The 15,606-nt window shown below is 37.5% G+C and overlaps 1 protein-coding gene across 1 annotated transcript; it reads left to right on the forward strand.

Moving 5' to 3' along the window:
* Nucleotides 1-269: 269 nt before the first annotated feature.
* On the forward strand, nucleotides 270-2,809 carry LOC113277340 (B2 protein-like). Its single transcript, XM_026526465.1, has 4 exons — nucleotides 270-362; nucleotides 1,350-1,897; nucleotides 2,153-2,266; nucleotides 2,370-2,809. Exons 2-4 carry the CDS (start codon nucleotides 1,358-1,360, stop codon nucleotides 2,586-2,588), a joined length of 873 nt encoding a protein of 290 aa, XP_026382250.1. The 5' UTR covers nucleotides 270-362; nucleotides 1,350-1,357; the 3' UTR covers nucleotides 2,589-2,809.
* Nucleotides 2,810-15,606: the final 12,797 nt, after the last annotated feature.

A 15,606-nucleotide genomic window follows, 5' to 3' on the forward strand; every position in this document is an offset into this window, starting at 1 on the left:
CTGTTTTTATGTTCAAGGAAAAGAAAGCTTTAAAAATTCAATGAAATATGATAATTTCTGTGCATAATTTAAGATTATCTATGTGTTAAAAATGCAAATGTTATGACAGTATATCTCCAGAAAATAGCAAAGCCACCAAACGTGGCCTTCCTATTTTCAGCATTCCTGACTTTATAAGGAGCAGCTAATTCCATGCATCTGGCACACCAGAGAAGTATTTTATTGCATGGCCAGAATTCAAAAATTCGTACATTCTAATAATTCCGTCAGCTGGACCGTCCATTTCCTGTACATCTGATTATTAAACGAATTCTTCAGGCTCTCACGAGAAACAGCAAAAACCAAGCTGGAGTCCTCCTGAGGTACGAATCTTCATTTTCTCGAATCTATTTTTCATTTTGTTCCAAATCCGCAAGTTCTAGTTGTGATTTTTCTTGAATTCATTCATCTTCTGTACTGAATTAGTTTGGAAATTAGGGTTTTTAGCTTAGGTAAGCAGGGATACTGAGACATTTGGTAGGTTGCATGTTATCAAAAATTTAGGGTTCGAATAAACTGTCCTCTCAAGGAACAACTTGTTTATAACTTCATTCTAGGGTTGTTAAAGTGTAGTTGTTAGTGTCAGCAATGCGTTTTAGTACCTTCAACTGATTTTGTGTATAAAGATTAGTGTTCCTCCGGCAATGAGTTTCATATATATATTGAGTTTTGTCTCTCCATAAAAGGGGGTTAAGGTTAGAACTGGCCTCAACTTTTCTTTTTCTTTTTTGAAGCATCAACTTTTGGAGCTATCAACTACTTAGTGACACCCTTTAGAGTATTGCGATTTACTTTACAGGTGGATTCTCTGAGGTGTATTATTAGTGCATATTGAAATTTCAGTAGTACTGAGTTTTTGAAAATGAAGTCCTAACCAGATAGTCCACTCTAAGAACGCTTCTGTGTTTTGATTTTGGTCTCGGCAATTAGGATATATAAAAAAACGTTGGTTCGGACTTGGGCTCTGGCTAACTTCCAATCTAGACAACATCTAGAGTCTATGTTTTTCTACTCGTGCTGAATCTCCTTGAATAAGTGTTCAATAGCAGAACGACCATCTATTGATCGACTTACCTTGGTCGTGGTCACTCATTTTACAAGTTTCTGCCTTGTTTCACTCCTCTCTAACATTCAGTATCCAGTAGTTACATTTGAAAGTGCTACCATTGCGTCAAAATCTCCTTGGTCGTGGTCACTCATTTTTCTTTTCTTTTTCATTTTTTTTTTATGGTGGGGGATTTTCCTTGTAAGTTTTCTTTGTTTCATTGAGTCTCACGTTCTAACTTACTCTCCATTTTCTTTCTGTAAAGTTCTGAAGATGGCAAGGGGAAAACGTACGAGTGCTACGCCTGATAACTCGAGAACTAATGGCCCATCTAGCAACCACCTGACTGCAAATAGGAGCATAGACAAGAAATCTACAAATATGAATCAGAAGAAGATTCTCTATGCTGCTCCTGCTCTTACTGTTCCAGATTCTACTTCTACTGCTACCACAAATGGAACTGGTACTACAACAGTTGAAGTAAATAAAGAAGAGGATGATAATAAAGTCCATGGAGTAGAAAAAGAACAAGAAGCTAGTAACGAGCAAATAGATAAGAGAGAGAAGGATGATGAGGAACATTCACTGGGTTTCATATTCATGTGCAGTAGGGAGACCAAACCAGAGTGCTTCGAACACTGTGTTTTTGGGCTCCCAGCCGGAAAACTGGCTATTGTACAGAACATTAAGCCTGGTGCAAATCTTTTTCTCTTTGATGTTAACCTGAAGCTTCTTTATGGTGTGTACAAAGCTACATCTAGAGGAGGATTTGGCCTGGAGCCAGCTGCTTTTGGAGGAAGATTTCCTGCTCAGGTATCTAGCTCATGAGTTTTGTGATTTTTAACATTCCAGGGGATGCCTATATGTTAGAATCAATGTGGATTTAGTAACTATTTCATGGAATGGGATATCGTATTTTTAGTGGATTTCCATATCTTGAAATGCAAATCTTCTATTGTACTCAATCTGGGTTATAGGCTGAAACCTGGTATTTGTTAATCTGTTTGAAAAAATGATTCACCCCTAGCCCACTTTGTGGACCTTCTTAGGTTTGCTTTCTTTTTGTAGGTGAGGTTCAGTATTTTCAAGGAAAGCTTACCTTTACCGGAGAGTGTCTTCAGACACGCCATTGAAGAAAACTATCATGGTTCCAAATTCCAACAGCAGCTCAGTAACCATCAGGTATGGTGTCGTCACTTAATTAATTGATTGTCCTATTTTGGTTTTGTTGCTGATATTGAAACTTAAATTTTCATTTTTGACGGATTTTGAAATTTAAGTGCAGGTAAAGAAGCTTTTTGCTTTGTTTCGTCTCCCTGGTGGGTCACCAGTGCCTGTTCTTGGGACTCCACCACTACATTTCCCCCCAGTTAATATCTATCAGAACCAACAACCACCCAGGTTGCCACCACCAAAGGATCCACATGCTTCAATGCCTCATCACAGTGGTCATCATACTCCACCTCCTGTGTCTGGGTATATTATGTCTATTGAGTTAACGTGATATACAAGTCCTTGTTATGTATAACTTGTAGAGTTTCCTTTCAATAGATTTCTTGTATTTTAGGAAATCCTGTAAACTAGGAATTGTTTGTATCTTAGTGTAGATGGGGCAAAACGATTTGTTGGTTTTCACGGAATTGAGGAGACGACCGTACGGAGGAGACTCCTTGAACCGAGCGAAATGTCCAACTTCACACAGATGCACTGCAAGAAGGGAGTGCTTTGAATTCGAGAGATCAATATGTAGTACTCCGGCCTAAACCAAGACAATGGCCGTTCCAGAGTAAATTCGGTCACAAGAGAGAATGGGTTGATCTGTAGGAGGGAAGCTGAGAAATGTGTAGAATCAATGGTAATCAAAGATTGTGTGTGTGTGTTGTGTATTCTGAATAAGATAAGTTCTGAATGATTGAAGTTGCTCAGTTGAGAGTAATTGCTCAATTGATGAGGTGTTGATCTCGTGTTGTCTGTGAGACGTGAGATTCTTGTATACTCAATCATGATTTCAGAGACTTATTTATATTGCTGGAATTGTAGACACCATGATCCCATGAAGTGTGACAGTTGATGGAATCAAAGAGTGGGGAAATGGAAATCGTGTTTGAAACCAGTTCATCGTGCGGAGACTTGGTCGATTTTCCATCCACTACTTTGTTAACTCCTTCAACTGATTGCACGACTTGCTCACATTCCATCGTGTGTATGAACACACGTGCCGTAGACCGCCAGACCAAAACCCTAGTTAATATCCCCCATGTGACACGGTTGACGTCTCGTGGTTAATTAGTCAGTTGTTGACTTCATGATTTTATGGGACGATGAGTCCATGTATTTGCTGAGTTGAACATGATTTTGCAAAATGTTCTGAAACTCATGAATTGAATGTGTCTGTTGAGACAGAGGTATAATTCTCACGTTCATAGTTGAGGCGAGCAAGTATTGCTCATTCGATGAATACTTGAATATTGATAGTTGAACCAATATTCCTTGATTTGAGCAAATATTGCTTATCTGAGCAAGTGTTGCTCGTCTGATGAATTATTGGTAGCGTGACCAAAATAAAATATTAATTAGAATATTGGTAGTTGAACCGAGCATAATTAATATAATACTGATCATGAGATCATCGTAAAGTTATTAGTGTTCGAATCTAGAATTATGATCCTTGGACTCAGAAACCCTAATTTTATCAATTGATGACCAATTGATGGTTTATTTCAAAATCAACCATGGAATGAAGGAGGGATCGGCTACATGGGATCATGGATCGACCATGTAGCGCCCATATGCTCATGTGAGCAAATGCCAAGGTCTCTTGAAGAGTTGGTGATTTGTTGATGAAAGAATGATTAAATGTTGGTTTAATCATTTATTCGAAAAATGCTCATCTGAGCCTTAGGTGATAAAACCTAATTAATTATGGAGAGGTGAGAAACCGACCAAGAGGTCATGAAACCAACCCTGGATCGACTGACGGTCACTCCATGAAATTCCAAAATTATTTGGAAGAGTTTTGGACCTAATACGTGCAATTGCGCAAATTAGGTCAAATCGTGAAAATACGTGGGACCGACTTCTTACAATCCAAAGAGCCAACCTTGGTCGGTCAAGGTAACATGCTCACGTCCGCGTCTCAGTCCTGAGAATTTTGATATTTTCTGCCGTGCGTTTGAGCAACCATTCGAGAAAATATGACAAAATCAGGGTTTTGCAGAAACTTAGGAAACTTCATGAGATGAAGGAAAATAATTATAAAATGATGGAATGTTGAAGCGTGGGACGGCTGAGGCAAAGGCATGGCCGGCCGGCTAGTGACCACGATCCCGTGGTGCTTTTCCTAATTTTATATTATTTTTCATGAATTTATGAAAATATCATGAAATAAAGGAATTTGTTGAAATTAAGGAGTTTCCTTGAAGTGAAAGAGTTTTCATGGGATCAAGGAAGCAAATAATATTAAAAATAATAAAATAAGGGCGTGTGGGACCGGCTGAGGCATGGCCGGCCGGCTGGGGCCAGGTCCCGTGCATTTTCCCTAATTTTATGTATTTTTTCCATGATTTGAAGGAATTTTCATAATTTGAGAGAAATACCATGAAATCAAGGAATTTCATGGGATCAAGGAAACCTTAAAATAATAATAATAAAATAAAGGGACGTGTGGGACCGATTAGGACATGGCCGGCAGGCTTGGGCCTGGTCCCACGGGTTTTCCTAATTTTATATCATATTTTTCATGGATTTATGAAAATACCATGAGATTAAGGAGTTTTCATGAGATTAGGAAAATAATAATAAAATAATGAGGAACCATGAGGTGTGGGGCCGGCCGGGATCAAGGCATGACCCAACAATATTTTTCCCAATTTTATATTTTTTCCTTGGTGCGAAGGAAACACCGTGAAACTGAGGAGTTTCCTCAAAACGAAGGATATTTGTTCAAATGAAAGGATTTTCAGAAGATCGAGGAACATAACAAAAAATATAGGATCTTAGTAATAGATTGGTTGCCAATTGGTATTTTCCATTGAAAATGAAAAAAATTGAAAAAAACAAAAATTCTAGAATATAACAACAAGCACGTCGCGAGGGCGTCTAGACCATAGAGATCATAAATGAAGTGATCATTGTATAGCTTCTAGCAAACTAACCAGTTAAAATATTATTTTGATTACGAGTCATTTTTTGAGCTTCGAAAGGGAATGACACTCGCATTGTGCGTGCGTATTTGCTAGTTGTAAAAAAGAATATTCTCTATTTGACCTAAAGGCTAAAGTATGAAAAAAATGTTTGTATCTGATCATCCCGTCGATTAATTATCGGTAATTTCATTACACAAAATGGTACTCATTATGGTAAGAGTGTTTGAATACTATAGCAGCATACAAAAGGTATCAAGATATTACCATTAATTTAGCAAAAACTATCGACTCACCCCAACTTAATGCCAAAATTCTTCGAATATGGAGACGGACAATATGTGTGATGGTCAAGTTTCTTATATGGCTTCCACGATAACCTGCACAATTGAGGTGTTAATGTAGTAATTTCAGTCCTAGTTTAACATGCCAGAAGAACAACTCACCATAGCATGACCTCAAGACGTGAGGCATACGAAGGTGTAGGAGAGTTTTTTTATCAAATAAATTTTGCTATACAAATTTTTCCCAAACTATAGAAGACATAATCCGGAAAATCTCAAACTTCATCCTGGTCAATACCAACCCTTCTCATTGTTCTCTACTCTCAGGTCTTAAACAAAATGTGGAAATTGATAAATATCTCATATTTTGATGGGCTTCACAACTATTGTTATCATACAATAAATATATCCCTTTCCATCTAAAAGCCCACTTAAATCCACTAATGCTTTTTGTTCTTTTCATATTTGCCCTCCCTACAATAGATTAAATCAGTAGTTTTCATTTCATGGTTAATTTTTTTTCTCTCTTTTTGCTCTCCAAACCCCCCACAACATCTGCAATCGCCACCATATTCGTCGTCGTCAACTGATTCTGGATTTAATCCACAATTGTCATCAACTGATCTTTCTGTTAGGATCCTAGTCCCACATTAGTTAGATGGGGTTTAATAGGGTAGTTTATAAGTCAATGGGATCCCTCATCTAGTCAACCGGTTTTCGAGTTGAGATTTACCCATGCGCTTATGACGAGTTGGGGTCGTTACCTTAACATTTGGTATCAGAGCCAACCACCACTACCCATGCCTGCTCTACGGAAGGGATGACCTATAGGCTAAATTAAGGTGTGGGTGAGCCTATGTATGGCATAATTGTGACCCCATGGAATACTGATAGTCGAGTGGAGCCGTCATAAGGAAAGGGCTACCGTCGGGTCAGTGTCAATAGAGTGGACCAACGAAGACGTTAGGTCTGGAAGCGTGGTGGTATGTTGGGACCTTAGTCCCACATTGGCTAGAAGGGCTTAATTGGGTAGTTTATAAGTCAATGAGATCTAAAAGGTAAATTCCTTAGTCGACATCTTATTGTTTAATTTAGACAAAGATATACCTTAACTAAATCATGGGTTGTGGTTCTCTGTGCCATCCCATACGACTCGCACGCATGGCATTAATTCCAATATTATAAATGAAAAATGAATATTCAAGTCAGGATATGGATTTTCAAAAAATATAACAGGGAGGTTCGAACTCATGACCTGTTGTGTCATAAGAGTGGCATCTAACCAGTGTTCCACCTTGGTCGGAATTAATAGAAAAGATAAATCAACAGTGGTGGTTTGTTCAGCTTAAATATCATAATTGCTTTATTAATTAGTGTTCCACTAATTTCACATAATAAATAATCTATTCATTATAAAGTGTTTTATTAATTAGTGTTTCACTAATTTCTCATAATAAATAACTAATCATTTTTTAATTATAAATGTTTTCTTAATTAATTATACTAATATTTATTTCTATTAATAAGTAATTTTGATAAATAATATCAATAGACATTTTTGGCGACAATGAGCAGTAGAAGAGGTGGAGGACGAAAGATTAGTGGTGGTTAAGGGTGGAGCCAAGCACAATTAAGATTAGTGTTGTTTGTTTTTTAACACTTTTGATAAATGGAGATACCATATATTTCAGGGATGATATCATACAAGACAATATTTTCATGATCGTAGTTGGATCACCCAAATGGTACCCCTGTTATCTTTGGTACTATGTCATACAAATCATGATTTTTTAATGTTAAAATAAAATTGATTGCAATACAAAAAAGAATATATACACGGAAAAAAAAATGAAACTAAGCAATTGACGACATTTTGTTCAATCTAAACCTCATATATGGCATTTGTGATTGAAAATTAGAATTGCGTCCAACAACCTACATGGGATGGGCGGCAGTGATGGTGGCAGTGGTGGAGTCAACAATTGACATTGAGGAGGCCTATTTTTATTTATTTTTAAAAAAGAAACATGTAAACTTTGGTGTACTAAACCATAAATATATATGGACAAAGTACTATTTATAAAATAAACTAAAAAATTTATGTAGTTATTAAAAATTTAAGGGGTTAGAGCCAGGTTAGTTAACCCTTGGCTCTGCCACTGGTGGATAAAAAAAATGGATTCATATGATTTTATGGTGGTGGAGGGTATTGGTGAACAAAAACATATATGCGAATTTCGTAACGCCATAAAATATGTAACGTTATAAAGTATAAAACGTGGTTGATCATTCTAATGTTAAAATAAACTCGATAAAACACATGTTCATTTTAAAAAATTGGTGCAATCAATTGCCATGTTATGTAATAACTAAACGAACGACACGAATCAAGATCAGAACATATGAAATTATTTATTATCGATTTGTCTATGTAAAGAGTGGTCAACATTTGTACTTGGAAAAGATAAATTTACCGCTGGGGTTTGTTCAACTTAACTATTTTTATATGTTTTATTAATTAGTGTCTCATTGATTGTTCATAATGATTAATTAAATTTCTATTATAAATGTCCCTTTAATAATCTAACATAAATACATAATTTTATTAATAAATAATTTTACTAAAAACTATATTAATTCTAATGGTGGTAGTGGAAGTAGGGTTAGTATAAACGGTGGCGGGTGTTTGTGAATGGTGGAGGCGGTAACATTAATATTGGTGGAAGAAATAGTGGCGGTGGATGGTTTTTATGGTGTTGGGTGTTGGTAATAGTAGTGGATATTAATAGTTTTTGATTTTTAGTGAGTTTTATTGACCGCGTAAAAAAAAATCTTCACAAAACATGCAACATTGTATTGTGAAAGATGCAATTGGTTGTGTTTAGCACGATTGGTAAGGACAAAAACAAATATTTCGAGGATGATACCGGAACGTATAAAACAATATGATCATGGCTGTTGGATCACCGAAACGGTATCCGTATTATATAAGGCAATTGGTGTACCCCCGTAAGAGAACATTATCGCTCTCTCAAGTACTATCACATTCTTTTTCATGAAAGACCATCAATGTCGAGTTGTTTCCGCGACGACTACCTACAAAGACAACAACTTTCACTCAATTCCCGATACAAAACCTTATTTACCGGGAATATGTATTTGCATTCTCAAATATTTGTTTGAAAATTATGTTTGTTCATCAAATTCATCATAAAAAACTCTAAATCATAAATCTAAATTTCGCCACCGATGTTTGTAGAAAAGTTTTTATATTTTACATTCTCAAATCATGCGACCTCTTGATTACAAATCAACAATATCAAATTACGGATCAATATGTAAAGGTTTCATTCATTGGGCTAGATTGTATAGTACATACAGATGGGTAGATCACACAAAGCTGAACATGATGGTATTTTCAATGATGTTGTAGTAAAGAGTTCTTTGAGGCTTGTGAAGGCAATGAATTCTAGACTTAATAGAACTTAAAAATATAGAAAAATTAACTCAAAATTGATTTCAAGTGATTGGAAAATAACCAAGACACTAGAATCCACTATTACACAGGAATGATGTCAAATATTTCATAACTCTAATTATACTTTTAATCCTTTATTTCTTAATCCACAAATAATCACACATATTCTCAAAAATTAATTGTATCCCCTAAGCATAGATTATCTAACCAAAGCATAACCTATCTAATTGAATCACAACTAATGAAGAAAATTATGTAAACTTTTAAGAACTCTGCAAAAGCAGTGATTGAGTAAATTATAATTAAATATTAGAGAAAATGAAATAGTTACCCATTGTTCATGTGCGAATAGCTTCATCCATTGCCTTGGTTACGAGATAATTAGCCGCTCATCATGTTGGAAACACGCTCAAAAGTTGATTTCATTTATGCTCAAAGGGTTACAAATGATGAATAAGGGAGAATTATAATAAAAATCGGGTTTGCAACGCTTATAACTGTTGCAAAAACCGTTACAAAGAGCCGTTATTGTTGTTGTTGCGTTTTTAAGTCTGCCTGTAAACTGCGACCCATAGAATGAGTTGCTGTCACTGTTCAAAAACGACTGCTGGTGCAGGTCCGTTCTTCGTGTTCTTCAGTTTTGCAGCAGCAGAAATGGCAGCTCTGCAAATTTGATTTTTCGCTATGTGGTGCTCTTTTTCTTTCCCAATCTCCCCGTCTCTCTTCTCTATGATCCCCTCACCCTATATATACTCAACAGCAGCAAAATATCACGCCATAACTGTCACAAATTTTCATTAAACTCGACAGTGAAGAAAAATATTCTGGGAATATTTTCTTCCCTGTTTTAGCTTCTCACGTGTTTCTACAGCTGCAAAATCTCCTCATTTATCTTCTTCACGGTCCAGAGTGTTGCTAGAGTCATCATACACGAGCAGAACACGCATAAATCTTCCAAAACCCGTGAACTATTCTTCTCATGCACGGGATGCCCTGATTCCTTGTCACGGATTTTCCAGCCAAGTTTGATCGAAACAAACACCCATACCAGCTCTTTTATGACATATCACAACTACCCATGAAGTTCCAGCCCTTTAGTCCACCTAGAATATCTTCAAATTTCGATCGAAACATTCTCAGAGAGCTGCCACATTTTTCCCACCAATTTTTAAGTTTCAAATGAAGAAGATGGTGTCCTCCTAACCAGCTGTGGGGTGCGAATAGCATCTGCCTTTTGGGGTGCCCCTTAGTAATTTAGGTGCCCCTTAACCAAATCTGGGCTCCGTATAACAAGTGTCCTCCGGGGGGTGTTCCGAGTGATTTTGCGAGCCGACTTTTCCAACAATATTTATTTTCCAAAAATACCTAAAAATACACAAAACACTATAATAAGGATGAAAACGAGTACCAACAATACGAAACATTGAGGACAAATTAGACACATAAATGCGTCTATCAAATACCCCCAAACTTATTATTTTCTAGTTCTCGAGAAAAACTAATAAAAAATAAATAAAACCGAGTTAATCTCGGGAGGGTTTACCAGAGGTGTGCCCACAAAACCATTACTCCAGACCCTAGCTATCTATGCAGAACCTTGGAAGGCACTAAAGAATCTCTTTGGTTGGCATACTTATTGACTACAGGAGGAAGTACCCTGATGCGAAATTCCAATTGTTGTACACAAGTTTGCGCTCAAGCATACTAAAATTCATATAAAGTGACAGAGCTCTACTCAGATAGTTTCTGGATATCATAAACCGGAGTCAACCAATCACATGGATAGATTAAGAAGATGGATGTAGAGAAAAATGTGGATGATGTTGACTAAGGTGAACCTATCCTAATGGACTGAGATACTGGTCTGGACTAATATCAACACACTGGCAAATACAAGGGAACCAGTGGTCGATAATCCTAACTATAGGTCAACTCAGATTGCATATACAAGGGTACCAGTGGTCGACTTTATTGTGTTTATTCCGGTTAGTCTGGTGGTCTGGTCTCAATTTTTTTTTTTCATCTCAGTCACTCTATTTCACCCTAGTAATGGTAAAAAGAAAAAAAAGAAGTGATCAGGATTCTTTCGATGTTTCCATCACGAGGATATGGCGAAACTACCATGTTTTCTTTTCTAACACCTGAGCTCTGTGCTTTTATGAATAGACTCTTCTAGATGTTTCCATCTAATCAGATTGGTTCCTCAACTCCTACAATCAAAATGTTCTCATCCACTTAAATCGGTTAGTGTTGACCTTAATAAACATAAATTTCTAGGCTCTGGAGTTTATTTATTGCAACTAAAAGCTAACAAAAAGTTTCTTCCCCACCCCCAAACTTAAATCTAACATTGTCCTCAATGTTTTTAATGAAAGAGCAATACCAAAAAGTAAAGTAACATGAGGAATCAGTAAAGAGAGAAGTCGGAAAGATAGTACCTGGGTGAAGAGAGAAATCAAAAACTAATATACAACATACAATCGCCTTGATGGTCAATCAAGGGTAAACAGGATCCTCCAGAGGGACCTCCTCAACATCACCTGTTAGAAAGGGCTCTAAAAAGGGTTTCAATCTCTGACCGTTAACCTTCGAAGAACTACTACCATCCGGTGTCTCGATCTCAATAGCTCCATGAGGAAAGACAGTGCGAACAATAAAAGGACCCGTCCACCGAGAACGTAACTTCCCAGGAAAAAGATGCAAGCGGGTATCATACAGAAGAACTTTTTGACCTGGAGAAAATGACTTCCTTAAAATATTTCTATCATGCACAAGTTTCATTTTGTTCATATACTCCTTCGCACTATCGTAAGCATCAATACGAATCTCGTCCAACTCATTGAGCTGGAGTTTCCTATGGGCTCCTGCCTTGTCAAGAGAAAAGTTTAGTTGCTTAACATCCCAATAAGCTCTATGTTCTAACTCGATAGGTAAATGACATGCCTTGCCATACACAAGCCGATAAGGCGACATTCCAATGGGGGTCTTCAACGCAGTACGGTAAGCCCATAAGGCATCAGTAAGCCTAGACGACCAGTCTTTCCGATTAGGATTAACTGTTTTCTCTAATATACGTTTTATCTCCCTATTGGAAACCTCAACCTGACCACTAGTCTGTGGATGATACGGGGTAGCTACCTTATTTGTAATACCATATTTCTTCATCAAAAGCCTAAAAGGTCCATTACAAAAGTGCGACCCACCATCACTAATTATAGCCCGCGGTGTACCAAAACGTGTAAGAAGAAATCAATCACAGCCCTATGATCATTGGTTTTACACGCAACCGCCTCAATCCACTTAGAGACATAGTCCACAGCGACAAGGATGTATAGGTTACCAAAAGAATTAGAAAACGGACCCATAAAGTCAATACCCCACACATCAAATACCTCGACAACTAAAATAGGGTTCAAGGTAGAGCTGGCAAACAAGCCAAAACCCGCGGATTAACCCGTGCCCGGCCCGTGAAAACCCGAACCCGGCTCGGCTTGTTTCAAAACAAGCCGGGTTCGGATTGGAGAAATGTCGACTTGTGAGTAAACGGGTTAACCCGTCCCGGCCCGTGAATCCGCGGGTATAACCCGTAAACCCGTGAAGAACAACATCATTATCACTTCAAGATGTTCATAAGTAACCTTCATTAACTCAATTGACAGTCATCCTTCCTGTAATTTCTCAACTCAAGAATGAGCTCTAACCTTCCCTGCAATCCATAACATCACCAAAAATTCGACAACTTCCTCACATTCACTCATCTAATTCCATTTTTCTAAACTCAGTCCATCACAAGCACATTCTAGTGTCCATTCAAATACTTGAAACACTAGTTCTATCATACATATATCTCAATTCTAAATTCAATTATCAAGCACATATATCCATTCAAAAAAAATGAATAACTTCACCAATTAATTTAGAAGCATAATTACCTCATTTACATGTATCTCAATTCTAAATTCAGTTATCAAGCACATATATCCATTCAACAAAACTGAATAACTTCACCAATTAATTTAGAAGCATAATTACCTCATTTACAAATCTCTGAGTTTGATTCAATTCTGAAGCATCACCAACATTATTTTCACCATAGAGGAACCCTAATTCACCAATTCTTCATCAACAATACTACAACTGATAAATTGACACAAAACCCACCTCTAACTCAATCTGTATCTTTCAAATCAAAACCCCTCTTTTAGAACTACAACTAATTCAATCATGGCAGAACCCTAGTTCTTAAATTTAATCATCATAACAACTCCATAGATTTAATTAACATCGACCCTCTTAATCCTCATCTATCAACAACCTCATTAACCCATTAATTTACCTCTTATCTCGAATTAATCTCAAAACCCTAACTTCCGATTCCTTCAAAAATCATCTCTTCTTCCTTCCTCCAGATCAATAAACATCGAACACCACCACCAGCCACCATCGACTAATCCATGATCCCCTCTACCTCCTGCCAGTCGCAAAACCTCCACTTGATCTTTCAATCACCCGCAGAAGAGAAAAAACATTGGAATAGAAGAAACAGGGAAGAAGTAGACGAAAGGGAAGAGCCGAGAGAGACATAAAGAACGAAAGGCGTGATTATATTATTACTTTTTTATTCCTCCATATCTTGTAAACCCTGTAACCCCTCAAACCCGTGAAACCGCGGGTTAAACCCGTTACGGGCACGGGTTGAAGAAATGACAACCCGTGAAGAATTTCAACCCGCGGGTTTCAACCCGTATTAACCCGAACCCGTGGAACCCGCAACGGGCAAGCCCCGGCCCGCCCGTTTGCCAGCTCTAGTTCAAGGGCATCATGTTCCTACGAGAAATGGTTCCTAATTTCTGGCAACGTTCACAAGTAACACAGTAACTGTGGGAGTCTTTAAACAACGAAGGCCAATAGAATCCACACTGCAATATCTTAGCAGCAGTATTCTTAACACTAAAGTGACCCCCACACGCATGATCATGACAAAAGAAAATAATACTGGACTGGTCACTCTCAGGTATACTTCTCCTAATAATCTGGTCTGGACAATACTTAAACAAATAAGGATCATCCCAAAAGAAGTGCTTAACCTCATATAAAAATATAGAACGCTCTTGTTTACCCCAATGTTGGGGCATTCGACCAGTAACAAGATAGTTCACTATATTCGCATACCAAGGTAATTGGGTGACAAAGAGCAATTGTTCATCAGGAAAGTTGTCCCTTATAGGAAGGGAATCATTAAGGGTATCCACAACAAGTCTAGACAAGTGGTCTGCTACTATATTTTCTGCACCCTTTTTGTCTCTAATGTCCGGAAAAAACTCTTGTAACAACAGGATCCACCTAATCAATCTAGGTTTCGTATCCTTCTTAGACAAAAGATATTTCAAAGAAGCATGATCAATATATATTACGATCTTAGAACCTAAGAGATAGGGTCTAAACTTTTCTAAGGCAAACACAATGGCTAACAGTTCCTTCTCCGTAGTGGTATATTTCAACTGGGCATCATTCAGAGTTTTGCTAGCATAGTAAATTACATGAAGTAACTTTTTTTCTCGCTGACCTAGCACAACACCAATAGCATAATCTGAAGCATCGCACATGATTTCAAAGGGTAGGTTCCAGTTGGGTGCCTGGACTATGGGGGCGGTAGTGAGTAAAGTTTTAAGCTTCTCGAAAGCCTCTAGACAAGCATCATCAAAGACAAACTTAACATATTTTGCAAGAAAATTGCAAAGAGGTCTAGAAATCAAGCTAAAATCCTTAATGAATCGACGATATAAAACCAGCATGCCCTAAGAATGACTTAATACCTTTTACGGTTTTTGGGACCGGTAAAGTTTTAATAAGGTCAACTTTGGCTCTATCTACCTCTATACCCTTTGAAGATACGATATGCCCTAGAACAATTCCTGAACGAACCATGAAGTGACATTTCTCCCAATTAAGCACTAAATTCTTTTCCTTACACCTAGTCAAAACTAATGATAAATGATGCAAGCACTCATCGAAAGACGAACCAAACACTGAAAAATCATCCATAAAGACCTCTAAGAACCGTTCTACCATGTTAGAAAATATGATCATCATACAACGCTGAAAGGTCGCAGGGGCATTACATAGGCCGAAAGGCATGCGTCTATACGCAAAGGTACCAAAGGGACAGGTAAAAGTGGTTTTCTCTTGGTCTTTTGGGGCAATAGGAACCTGATTATAACCGCAATATCCATCTAAAAAGCAATAATGGATACGTCCAGCTAATCTCTCTAGCATTTGGTCGATGAAGGGAAGGGGAAAGTGGTCCTTCCTAGTGACCTTGTTAAATTTTATATAGTTAATACAGACACGCCAACTCGTGGTCATTCGGGTTGGGATTAACTCATTGTTATCATTCTGGACTACAGTAATACCGGATTTCTTGAGAACAACCTGAACGGGGCTGACCCACTTACTGTCTGAAATGGGGTAGATAATGCCTGCATCTAACAGCTTCAGAACCTAGGTTCGAACAACTTCTTTCATATTAGGGTTCAGTCGACGTTGCATCTTCTTAGAAGGTTTGGTATCACTCTCTAAATAGATATGATGCATACAATCAATAGGACTTATACCCTT

This window comes from Papaver somniferum, chromosome 5, assembly GCF_003573695.1.
Source record: "Papaver somniferum cultivar HN1 chromosome 5, ASM357369v1, whole genome shotgun sequence".
Taxonomy (NCBI): domain Eukaryota; kingdom Viridiplantae; phylum Streptophyta; class Magnoliopsida; order Ranunculales; family Papaveraceae; genus Papaver; species Papaver somniferum.

Excerpts from the sequence above, each read along its gene's own strand:
- LOC113277340 (XM_026526465.1), top strand. The coding sequence starts at position 1,358 with ATGGCAAGGGGAAAACGTACGAGTGCTACGCCTGATAACTCGAGAACT. Across the intron at positions 1,898-2,152 it reads GAGGAAGATTTCCTGCTCAG|GTGAGGTTCAGTATTTTCAA; the intron begins GTATCTAGCTCA and ends TTCTTTTTGTAG. Across the intron at positions 2,267-2,369 it reads AGCAGCTCAGTAACCATCAG|GTAAAGAAGCTTTTTGCTTT; the intron begins GTATGGTGTCGT and ends ATTTAAGTGCAG.